Raw genomic sequence first — 12,413 nt, forward strand, 5'->3', positions numbered from 1 at the left:
AAGGACAAAACTTCTGAAATTGGTATTTACGCATCAAGAGACAAGCAAGCAAAATACGACCAATGACAGTCAAATACGGAACAGGCTGACAGGGTCCAGAGGGGAGAGTGGAGAGAATCATAGGGGAAAAGGGGATGGACTCACATGAACAAGTATAAAGGACACATGGACAATAACTAAGGTGGGGGTGGAAAGGGGAGGGAGGCGGGAGCATGGGGTGGGGGGTGGGCAGGATTGGGAATATAAGACAGAAAGCTGTACTTGAACAAGAATTAAATAAAAAAATTATTTAAAAAAAAGAGACAGAGGCTGCGTTCTTCTGTGATAAGTCAGCTGGGTTAGACCTGGGCTGTCCTACCTGCTCAAGCACATGCAGTTCCTAGTTTGGCCAAGGGATGGAATTTTAAAGTCTAAATTTTAATTAATTTCAGCCTACATTTTACTAACTGGCACTTAACTTCTATTATTGGCAAAATTCTGAGTAAGTTTAGAATGATGTGGCTACTGATCCAACTAAAATTTTTAATATATTTTTAGACCTAGGGGAAGGGAGGGAGAAAGAGAGGTAGAGGAACATTAATGTGTAGTTGTCTCTTGTGCGCCCTCTACTGGGGACCTGGCCTGCGACCCAGGCATGTGCCCTGGCTGAGAATCAAACTGGTAACCCCTTGGCTCGCAGCTGGCACTTAATTCATTGAGTCAACCAGCCAGGGCTATTCAACTAAATTTTACAAAATCTAAATACAGATAAAAAATTACTGTCTGAGTTGTGGTTTAGGGGTAAAATACATACCAGATTTTCAAGACTCGGTACAACAACAACAACAAAAGAATGTAAAATATCTAAGAGTCTTTTATATGAATTACATGCTGAAACGATAATATTTTATTAGAATAAATGTCATCTGTACCTTTTTAACTTCTCTTGATGTGGCTACTGGCATACTTAAAATTAACACATGTGGCTCTCATTTCTATTGGAGAGCACCGGTTAACTTATTTTATAAAATGTTCCTTAGGAAATAATCTTAAACAATCTTTTCTTCCTCATGGACCAGTTATATGTCAGATAAGTGCTTTGAAAATGTTATCATGGTTAATCCTTCTCATAACCCAGGACATAGGGGTTATCACCATTTTATAGATGAGAAAATTGAAGCTCAGAGTGGCTAAGTGACTTGGCCAATGTCACACAGCTGGTAATAAACAGCAGAGGTGGATTTGAGTCCACATCTATCTTTTATCTTATTATACCAATCTGTGCTTCTCTAAAAAAATTAGGCTGACTAGACCAATAGTTGTCCAGACTCTTTTGAGATGAAAGGTGCTAAACAAACTAACACTGAATGCACTTATGAAAAATAAAGCCTCAGGTTATTAATCAAGCTAAATAAACATGATGTTGCGGTATTACTAATGTGAAGGGTTACTTGCCTGGACCTTGCTTATTTCACCTCTAATCAAAGGTAGAAGTAGAGGTACCATCAACCCCTAAAAGGGATCCAATGCAGCAGAACTCTAGTGCTATGTAAACCCAGAGTCCAACCCCACACTCAACGTAGGTGGACTGACCTTCTCTAATGAAGAGAGACTACATAATTCTTTTGAGCTGCATTATCTTTCTCTTACAGAATCTATCAACTGCAATAAGACCTCACTTATTGTTGCCAATAGGTTCTGTGACTTGAGGCAAAGTGATGTGTAACAAAACCAATTTTACCACAGGCTGCTGATACAAGAAAGAGTTATTGGAGTACCTGCAGCATCCGATTTTAGCCACGACCCAGGCATCCATTTAAGGAAAATACCCCTAGGTGTTAAATCTACATGCAGACCATAGCATAATGGAACCTAGCCTGAGGCTCTAAAGATGAGAGAATGGCCCTGGCTAGTGTAGCTCAGTGGATTGAGCACGGGCCTGTGAACCACACAATCGAGGTTCGATTCCCAGTCAGGGCACATGCCTGGGTTGCAGGCCAGTTCCCAGCAGGGGACACACGAGAGGCAACCATACATTGATGTTTCTCTCCCTCTCTCCTTCCCTTCCCCTCTCTCTAGAAATAAATAAATATTAAAAAAAGATAAGAATGATTGGCTACATGGAGAGAAATAATAAAGATAAGGGGAGCGTTCTGACCATCGAAGGAATGAATCAGGGGATTCAATAGAACTCATTGGCAGGACCTTCACAGCAGTCCTTGACTGGCCACTGTCAGTAAAAAGCATGAAGAAAGCCTCTCAAATGGCCATTTTTTATTTGCTTGTGTCTGAGCCATCTCTTCCAAAGAGAATTTTATTTGGTTTATAAACCCTCCTTAGCCAAGATGGCATTTATTTTTTCCCACATAATGGTAGAGATGGTGCAAATAGCAATCAAGAGTTCGAATGGGAGTCAAACCCAGGGTGACGGTGGGAGGGCTCTGTCTACGAGAGGCTGCCTGGACTACGTCCTTACACGGTCCTTCACTGCCTTACCTCAGCCCATCCCTGCATTCGGTACAGTTGTGGGATTCAGTACACGTCTTGCAATTTTCACTGCATTTCCGACAAAGATTTTTCTCTGTTAAAAAAAAAAAAAGGTTATAAAATCATTTGGTTCATTGGATTCCATAAAAGTTTGTGAAGCTATTTCAGTGTCTGCTAATAACATCTACTGTAGTACACGTGGCCTTGGGCAGACATGGCAGGAAAAGCCCCACAGTCAACATTGGCGATGGCTTCCCAGCAAGGCAAATGCAGGGGCAAAGACCTGAAGGCTACCTACCAGTTCTTGGGCAAGGGAACTATGGCCCACTTCATTCTTAGTTGAATAGTTTATTGGCCATTCCCTCCTCTTCCCATTCTCTCCCCCAAGCAGGGTTTCCTAACCTCCAGCAATGAAAATCCCACCGATGAAGCTGGGGCAGCGCTGCTGTGTCGGGGACGAGAAGCAATGCCTGTGGCTGTGGAAAGGAATGACGGGCCCCCCATCCTGCCCCACACTCACGGCTTTGAGGACCCCTCCGAGGAGCTCTGCTGTAAAAGGAGACCCGCATTTAAGAATGTAAGGTAAGGATTACTTCTTGCATTGTCTAGAATAGTGTCTTGTCTTTATAGTGGCTGGGAAATTGATATAAGTATTCTATTTCAGTAATATCTGTATTCTGGAGATAGCAGTGTATTTGACTGAACAAATATATTGTGAATACTGGCTTTCCTGTGTAATACCAAACACAGGTCCCCCATTAGGGAAAAAGTGGCGAATGCATAATTGCTCTGTGGTGAAAAATGGTGGTTTGTTTTGTTAAGTAAGGCCTTTTACCTTAGGTGAAATTTTTCTGGAGAGTTGATACCTTCTCTAAGATATAAGTACATTACAACCACATGTGTGTATAGGACTGACTGCTCATAGGCTTCTCCTCTTATCTGTACTAAAAATGTTGGGGTTCTTCAGGTTCTACAGAGAGACACCACTTGAACGATCTCTGTAAGGGCCTCCTGGAGGTCCATCCTCTTTCTCAAGCCTGAGCCCTTCGACATGAAATATTAAGTCATTTACAACCTTCTGGTAATTACCACATGCCCTGCCTCACCCTGCACTGTATCACCGGGAATACTGAACAGGGCATGGGATCTGGACTTGTGCTCTGCCCTTAGGATTTCCTGTGGGCAAGTCCAGGGTCTTTCTTCTTCCATTTATGAAATATTAAATGCATGTTAGAATGATGCCTGCATCTCAGCTTGTCTTGCAGACTTAATGAAATTTTTCAAGGGAACTGTATGAAATTTAAAGCACTGTAAATGTTCTAGCAGTAATTGTTAGGAGCCACGATCACATGTGATCACTAAGCTGTATGTGAGTGGGCAACTGAAAGATGAAGCTGTCACAAAAGGCATTTACACTGGAGAGAGATGCACAGCCCACTCTTATCAGCAAAGTAACTGAACAGCTGTCCTTAGTTATCACCCTGCCAGGTTCTGGAAGAACTGACTCATCTGGATCCTGTCATACACCATCTAGAACAAAATTTCTTTTTCAAAGTTTAGCCTCCTTAGTAGCATTCTGACCCCTGCCCCCGCACCCCAAAGAAATACCACTTACTACTGTGGATCTCTTATTCCCCCTCCACACTCCCACTTTCTCCATCAAGTCATAGCTCATGTTCCAAAGCCTGGAAACAAGAAGCACTGCAGGGGACTCCCCACCACTGCTCCGAATGCTAGGCTCACTCAGCCTAACCCCATCTACCACACAGAGACACGTCTGCCCTCGAATCAAGGGAGAATTTGACTTGTTAAAAGCCGGAGTATTCACTTCAGTATTCATGCCTGATTTTTAAATACACAATTCTTGTGCCTTTACACTTGGGTTTTCTTCTCTTGCAGGTTGTGCAGAACCGTGACATTTTACTGTCATTGTGCACCATGGTTTGATCTTCTTGTTCAGACAAATGACCGAGAATTCTGAAACACAACAAAATTCTGCAGCCCTTTTCAGGGGTGTACCAGAGCCTAACAGGTAGGCATGCCCGGGACTAATTGATTTTCTAGAGAATGTCCTTTTCTCTGTTTACTGATGATGGTTAATTAGTCCTCAAACTCTGTGAAGTGCATGTTAAAGATATTTCTTTAGTAAACTTGCAAATGCTATATGTCAATTTGAAAAAAGAACCCCCAAATTCTACTATTGATTGCCACATTGGAAATTATTTGCTTACAACTGAGCAAATGGACTAAACACCTGATAGTCTCTGAACCCATTTGTTGCCTTGCAGGTTCCCTCACTGGTGGGTTAAGTAAGTCTTTGGCATGTGTCCATTCTACATTTACGTGAAGGTCATATTTTCAAACTCTTTGAAAAGCAGACTTGGATGGCACACCGGCCGGGTTCCTTCGGTTAGTGTGCAGAACAGGCCTGGTTGCTGCCTTCTGAAAGCCTGCTTGTGAGGGTGGGAACTTGGGTTCCAGGAGGGTCTCTGCCAACCTAACAGATAAGAGTGGCTCCTGATGCTTAAACCGTTTGTGTAAACCATACTGTTTATACAGAGTGCCTTTCTTTCCAGGAGTCTGGGGTTTTGGCAAGGGCTGGGCACAGGGTGCCTTCATGACTGAACTACGGTAACAGCTGCGGGCACTGAGTCCCCGGGGAGGCTCCCTGTGGACTACATTTCATGTATGGTCACAAACTCGCTGGGGAAACCAGACGTATCCTATGTGACTCCCCTGGGAGAAGTCTTAGAAACTTAGACCTGGTTTCCAAAGGACTTTGTCCCGTGAGCCTTTTGCTGTAGTTAATCATAATCAAATACACAAGCACAACTATATGGTGAATCCTTGCAAGTCACCAAATCTGGGAATGGGCTTCAAGACACCCGGACACAGTTAGCGACAGGCCTTTTCACATGCACTCTTTTTTACAAAACAATTCTAAATTGTTCTTTAAAAAAAATTGACTAGATCCGGGTTGATGTTCAGAAAGGCATAGATTTCATGGAGGAAGAATATGAGGAAGAACATTCCTCACCAGCTCGCTCAAATGAAAACCTCACATTTGTTCCCTAAAACCCAGACATTTGAAGTCCACTCACTCGTGTCCTGATATGATCCGTCGGGGCAGTGAGTAACACAGCTGTTGGCTTCCTCGTTCAGGAAGTACCCGTGCTTACAGGAGAGGCACTGGTCCCCGTGGCTGCCAAAGCAGGCCTCGCAGTTGGGAGCACACTTCCTGCACCGCTTCTTGTCCGCGTGGTAGTGGCCCGAGGGGCAGCTGGAGACACAGATCCTGCGTGGTGGCACAGAGGAAAGAAGGGCAGCGTCACCTGTGACCCAGTCCTCAGCAGTCTCTTGTGGTGCTGAACACCTCGGTCCCCCAACCCTTTCTAAACAGGATGGTGACACCACGGGCGAACGGCCCAATTCTGTTGGTTAACGCTTCTTCCAGTGCGGGGCGCTGATGCAGCGAAGCAGTTACGAATACCCAGCCCCCCAACTAAGGCGTGGCTCAATCCAAACCACTTTCCAGTTCAGTTCTACCTTTTTAAAGGGGACAATGGTTAGAGATTGCATCTCAAGGGAAAGTAGTGAGAACCATTCTTTTATGCAAAAAGGTCACTAATAAGGGGTTACTTCTGTTTTTGTGTCTGTCATATTGACTGTATGTGTGTGCATGGTGGTAGTGGTTATATGCTGTTGTCTAAATTAATATAAATATATTTGAATTCTAGTTGTTTCCAACAAACAAAGTTATTTTTTCAAAAAAGTTTAATTAAGTACCAATTAAATGGCAGGCACTTTGCTAATAAGTCTAGGAGACAATAGAGGTGCTGAGTAGCCAAGGGCCTCTGCTTTAAGGAATTTAAATTCCAGCAGGGATGTAAACAGGACTTGGAACATGCCTGTGTCTGTCTGGGTGACTGGAGTATGAAGTCACCACAAGCCAGCTCCCTGCAGCAAGTTTTCACCTGAAGGAGAAGGTGGCAGGGGTGTGAGTCATGGCTGGACAGCATGGCCTGTGTCAGAACACTGTGTCATGGCTCTGCCTGTAGACAGGGATCTGCACAGCTTGAGGCAGAAGCCAGGGGCACAGGGTCAGACTAGGTCAGTCTCGGTGCCCAGAGCAGGAAAGTGAGGAGGAGCAGGGAGGACTAGCACCTTTGCACATGGAGGCCTGCACCTGGGAGGATGTGGGGAAGCATCCGTTTGGCCCCCATGCTGCATTGCCACAAAGGGAAAATGCAGCCGCCCGTCAAACATCAGCAGGGTGGAACAGAATGGAGGGGAAGACCAGGCACCTGTGTACCTTAGTCCCTCCCCACCATCCTTCCAAATGTGAGAAAAGACACTGGCATGTTTCACAGCATGTGTGTATTATGTTCTGTCAGGGCAGCGCTGACTCATGGCCACCCTGTGAATGAGCGATGTCTACAGCGTCCTGTCCCCAGCAGCCCTGTGCAGCTCCTGTGGACTCCCGCCTATGACTTCCTTTATGGCTTCAGTCCATCTCCTATGTGGTCTTCCCCTTTTCCTGCTTTCTATTTCTCTTCCCAGCATTTGCCTTTTTTCCCAGTATTTGTCTTTTCCTAAGAACTGTGCCTCCTCACCATGTACCCAAAGGAGGCCAGCTTTGCCTCCAGCGATATTTCAGGCTTAATTTGCTCAAGGACCCACTGTTCATCTTCCTGGTGGTTCAGAGTACCTGTAGAACTCTCCTCCAGTGCCATATATCAAATGAATTGATTCTTTTTCCCACATGTGTAGTTTTTACACACACTTTCTGTGCTCTTAGGACCTGGTCGGGGAACATCGGAATGCCTGGCCCACAGTGACCCTGTGGGAACTCCTGGGAAGACCTGGTGGGGTCTGCTGTGGGGACGTGACTTGGCCTCCCTCTTACCTCGTGTTGTTTTTCAGCTTGTAGTAGTAGTGCAAACAGTCACTGCAGTGGTCAGGTCCTGGCCCGTCACAGCCGACCTCACTGCACTCAGGGTCACAGGGACCTTTACCAAAAGAAATGAAAACAACACTCAGAAGAATGATTTTAAATAGGTTGGCTTTACCTTGAATTTGGAATAAGATTTTTTTCTTAAGTGAGAGTTTCTTTGAGATGGAGGAATAATGTTCACTGTGGCTATAAGCTCTGAGTCGAACTCCTGACTTTTGGAGGGAAAACCGCAATTACCAAAGTATCAAGAATATAAAGCCGAATCACAGCCTGGTCCTCAGAGCACATATGGCTGCTTTGTGGGAGATAACAGATATTTTGGAATTCAAACGAACAACGCCACTGTAGTAAAGGGGAAGAAAACAACAGCAGTTAAACACGCATAATGATAAAAATGTTGGATTTATGGAAAAAATGAGAAGTTGAGCTGCTGACAGAAAAGAAAAAGAAAGTTATTATTCAATGCTTGGGCCAGATTGCCTGTCTCTTCCAAGGTCATCAAAGCCACTGCATACTCTGAGATACCGTAGCCAGCAAGGAGCAGCATTATGGCGTCTGTCACGAGCTGTTCGGCATCCAGTCTGGGATTGCAAAGCAGGTGCTTCAGGCACAGATAACAGATTTAAAAGTGTATCCTACCCACAGGCCAACGGGCAACTCAACAAAAGAACACTACACATAAATTTCAAAAATGCGATCAAGCTTAAAGAATTCCAGACCTGGGATGAAGGTCCCTAATCTCTCTTGTTACATATTCTTTGGTATAGAACTAGAGAGAATGCGTAGTGAGAAACAGTTCCAGAAGGACGGAACTATTTGGTGACTGATGAAAAGCTTTCTAATGACCGGAGAGTTACAGACATTTTTCCCTATCAAACTAGCCCCCCTTTTCCTTGTTCTTTATACTTTGGGACATTTGACCTCATAATCTTAAAGTCCTTTCCCATAGAAAATTCATATGACTTTAACTAGCAATAAACATATTGCATGAAATATACAAACAGTACGTCAGCGGTGTCAGAAATGTTTTCAGCCACACTTATTTTAATCAAAGGGACTGTTTGAAACTTGGTCTCCTTTAGTCATTATGGGACTATGTTCTACAATTACGGAATTCTGGGAACATGAAATAGTAGAACAGGGGGGAGAATGACTCAGAAAAATCTAGTAGTCAACACCCGCATTTTACAGGTGAGAAAACAGATTTCCCAAGCGTTACAATGGCTTTCCCAGCTAGAAGAGTTGGGGCCCACATCCGGCCTGATGCTTGTCCTGGTCTCTTACTTAGAGAAAACCATCTACTAGAGATGAGTTATTCTGAAATGCTGCGAACTTGAGATATATTTCTGATTAACTGTAAGAGTCATTTGATGGATTGTTTATCTCTATTCTTCCAAAAGCCTTAAAATGGATCTCTAAACCGAATTCCTTAGCTAGTACAACTAGGGACAGTTCAGCTGTCTGCTGCGGAAGGGGGAAGTTCAGCCAGCTCTGGGTGCCCCAGTCCCTGGCATTCCGTGGAACAGCACAGGGATTGGTTACAGGGATGCCATCTGTGCCTCCAGACAGCCCGACCTCTTTACCAAGGTAATAGCACAGCTCCAGAGGCCAGGGTCATGAGTAGCCTTAAATTTTCACCAGGGATTTCTAGAATCAACTCCTCTGCTCCCCCCAAAAAACATTTGTTCATATGTGCCAAAGGGCTCTGTATGGTAGGTTGACATGCTGTGCTGTTTCTTTTAGAATTTTAAACTGTCCCAGATGTCAATTAGCATTTTAGTTGCAGGGTAATATTGGAATAATTGTTTTTGTTCTCTCATGTCACAAGTGCCAAAGTGGACATTTTGAAGCTGTAATGAGAAAAACCACAAAGATTTATAACTGTTCAGAATTTTAACATTACCAAAATTTGAAATGGAAGCACATCCCATAAGGCACATAGTAATAGGTTACTATATGCTCCATTTATGCTTTTGGATGTACTTTCTCCTATCAGAGAAGATAAAATGAGTATGAACAGTAGTGTTATCAGCTGTAAACAACATTAGACAAAATCTGGTACAACCTCTAGCTCTGGGTAGTTCAATTGTACTGAATGATCCGAGCTCATTATTGATTCTGGGATACCACCTGTTTAAAATAGAAGGAACTACATCCATATGTAAGATATTCTGTTAAGGTGCTTAACAAAGTACATTTAGCTTCAGTATCTAGACAAAGAATTTGAGACAGCTGTAGGAAAAAATATATTTTATCCTCTAAAGGTACATTAAGCTTCTGTTTACATTGGTTCTGCATTAGAAGAAGTTTTGTTCATTAATTGTTGTGTATCATATCCCAGGAGGACCGAACGCTCCCGCACTGGTGGCCAGCAGGACAAGAGAGGAGTCAGAACTACATTGGGAAGGAGAATAAAAACTGCAGACACCATGGCTACACTACCTCAACTGTCCCAGAAAATAAACTCAAACCTATAAATTAGTAAGAGTTCTTCAAAATGGTCATATAGATATAAAATATGCATAAGTCAATAATTCCTGGATACCAGCATATACTAGGTAGAAAATATGGAATATTTTCCACTATAATAGCAATGAGACCTAAAATAGGAATTAAGAATAATAATACCATATAAAATTAAAAGATTTCATTAGAATGGGGCATGGGCTATGTTTTGGATGAAAAGAGTATATATTGTAATTCTTCCATTATATTGCATATAAATTCAAATTAAGTTCCAGTGGGATTTATAAAGGGGAACTTAAAAATGTCTATGAAAACAAGCAGCACATGTTCAACAGACATTAAATATGTATCATGAAATGAAAAAATAAGACAGTGTGGGTGCTACTGGTCTAAGAATTATTAGATTGATAAATCAGAAAACTTTGTACCAGAAGAGACCCTGATGTGAGAATTTAACTATATTGATATAAAGGAAAGGTCCTAAACTATTAAAAAAGGAAAGTAACTCAGTCAGTGATGTTAGCCCGTTTATAAAATACAGAACTTCATTTTACACTACATATCACAAACCAAAGTTCTAGATGAATTAATGACTGACTGTAAAAATTGAGATTACAAAAAAATGCATGTGAACATTTAGTTGATTTTAAAGGATAAAACTTCTGTTAAAATCATGTTATTATCTGAAAATATAAATCCTGCCTTCCAATTTTCTTTTTCTGTTAAAACACAAAACAAAAACCAAATTTCAGAAATAAGTGATAACTGAGAAAATGTTTTCAGCATTTACGAGACAGTATGAGAGGCAATAACATGCATGTAATGCTAATAAGTAACTAAGAAAATTGCTGCCACTTTGAATAGAATGGGCAAAAGACAGGTGTACGTAATCACAGAACTAGATTTCTGGACCTGCAGTGAAACGGCGTATCAGGAAACCAGGTTCCCCACAGCTGAGTTGATATAAACAAGAGTTAGGTTCCTATAGCATCTCGTCAATGATCTATAATGAGTGAAATACATCAGAGGACCTGCTGTACAGAGAAAAAAAATGTTTGTATTTACTAGCAGCCAAAGCTATAAAAATATGAAAATATTATTTTTTCTTTCTACTCAGTGCTGGTAGGAATGAATGCATTAAGACTCACAGCTGGTAACAGTGTAGGCGGCACACCTTTGACTGGAAAGCAATGTGATGAAACTTATCCAAGCCCCAAAACTGATTAATTCCTTTGATGCAGTAATTCTCAGAACAGAACTCTAGTCTAAAAAATTAAAGATGTTGAGAAAGATGGATAAATAATGATAATCAGACAAACCTTGTTTAAACTAACGTAAAACTCTAAGGAAACCACACATCCCAGGTTATGGAATAAATATTAATAATGGCATAATCATAGGATAGACAATTACGCTGTCTTTTAAATATGTGTCCTGAGGATATTTGACAACAGGGAAATATGCTCTTAATATTTTAAGGGAAAAAAAGGATATGAAAGCTCTACATACAGTGTGGTTTAGCTTTGAAGAAAACATGGATATTTGAATATATGAATATACATATACGAATATTTGGAGGGACAGAAAAGAGGAAGAATATACATCAGAATATGGGGAGAAGTTTATCTCTGCATGGGGGGATGATGCATGGATGTTCCTCCCCTAGTCTGCGTCCCTGCTGGCAGCCAGCTCACCTGCGTAATCCTCTGTACCGTAGTCATCGGTGGGGTCTTCGACTCGGCTGTAGCGGACACGCTCCACTTTAGGAAACTCGTTGGTGGGTGAGTAGGGCTGCACGGAGGTGCCGTACAGTACCAAAGACCATTCTTTCAGTTTCCCTGGGGAAGCAACAGTGAAACCACAGCATGAGCAAACGTTCACTTGTTAGCGTTATAATTTCCTTAATTCCTTTTCACCTAAGAAGCAGCATTGGTAGAAGAATTGTGGGAAACAGAGTCACATGGATCATTACACCAGGTACAGGGCTAGAAACACACATTTCCCTGTTTGATGAATTTACTGTTTAATCTACGCACTACACATTTACTGAGCACCAACTACAGGCTAGGCCTTGATTTAATGAGCCTTTACAGGTAGCCTTTACAGGTAGACTAAGAAACAAACACACCTCAGATTACTGGGCTGAATTTCAAATTATGGACATTAAAAGAATCCCAGAATTTTCACAGGGAGCTTTGTTTTTCTTGTTATCAAGATCTTATTTGAATTAAAATTTTTGGTATTATCTGATTTATCAATAAAAATACAGAACAAACCCCAACAAACAACCTATTGGTACCCTGTTCCATGATTTCTGAGGCAGTCATTCAATCTCAAGAATATATCACTATTTATATTATCCCACAGACCCGTGCCATTCAATGACAGCCACCAGATACCATGGCTGTTTAAATTTAAATGAACGGGAACGGAAACGGAAAAATTCAGTGTCCCAGTCACACTCACTACATTTCAAGTGCTCAAGACCCAGATGTAGCAAGTGGCTGCCGCAATGCACAGCACGGAT

The 12,413-nt window shown here is 42.1% G+C and overlaps 1 protein-coding gene across 4 annotated transcripts in view; it reads right to left on the reverse strand.

Moving 5' to 3' along the window:
• The window catches only part of PCSK5 (proprotein convertase subtilisin/kexin type 5), a 424,235-nt gene that overhangs the window by 144,857 nt on the left and 266,965 nt on the right, over positions 1 to 12,413 (reverse strand). For all 4 annotated transcript variants that reach the window (XM_037030322.1, XM_037030321.1, XM_037030323.1 and 1 more), the window contains 4 exons: positions 11,581 to 11,724; positions 7,373 to 7,475; positions 5,568 to 5,761; positions 2,476 to 2,560 (listed from right to left, as the gene is read on the reverse strand). In XM_037030322.1, coding sequence (XP_036886217.1) covers positions 2,476 to 2,560; positions 5,568 to 5,761; positions 7,373 to 7,475; positions 11,581 to 11,724 — 526 coding nt within the window. The remainder of the gene's footprint in view (positions 1 to 2,475; positions 2,561 to 5,567; positions 5,762 to 7,372; positions 7,476 to 11,580; positions 11,725 to 12,413) is intronic.

This window comes from Sturnira hondurensis, unplaced genomic scaffold (genome assembly GCF_014824575.4).
Source record: "Sturnira hondurensis isolate 20B ecotype Veracruz unplaced genomic scaffold, ASM1482457v3 Scaffold0020642, whole genome shotgun sequence".
Lineage (NCBI taxonomy): Eukaryota > Metazoa > Chordata > Mammalia > Chiroptera > Phyllostomidae > Sturnira > Sturnira hondurensis.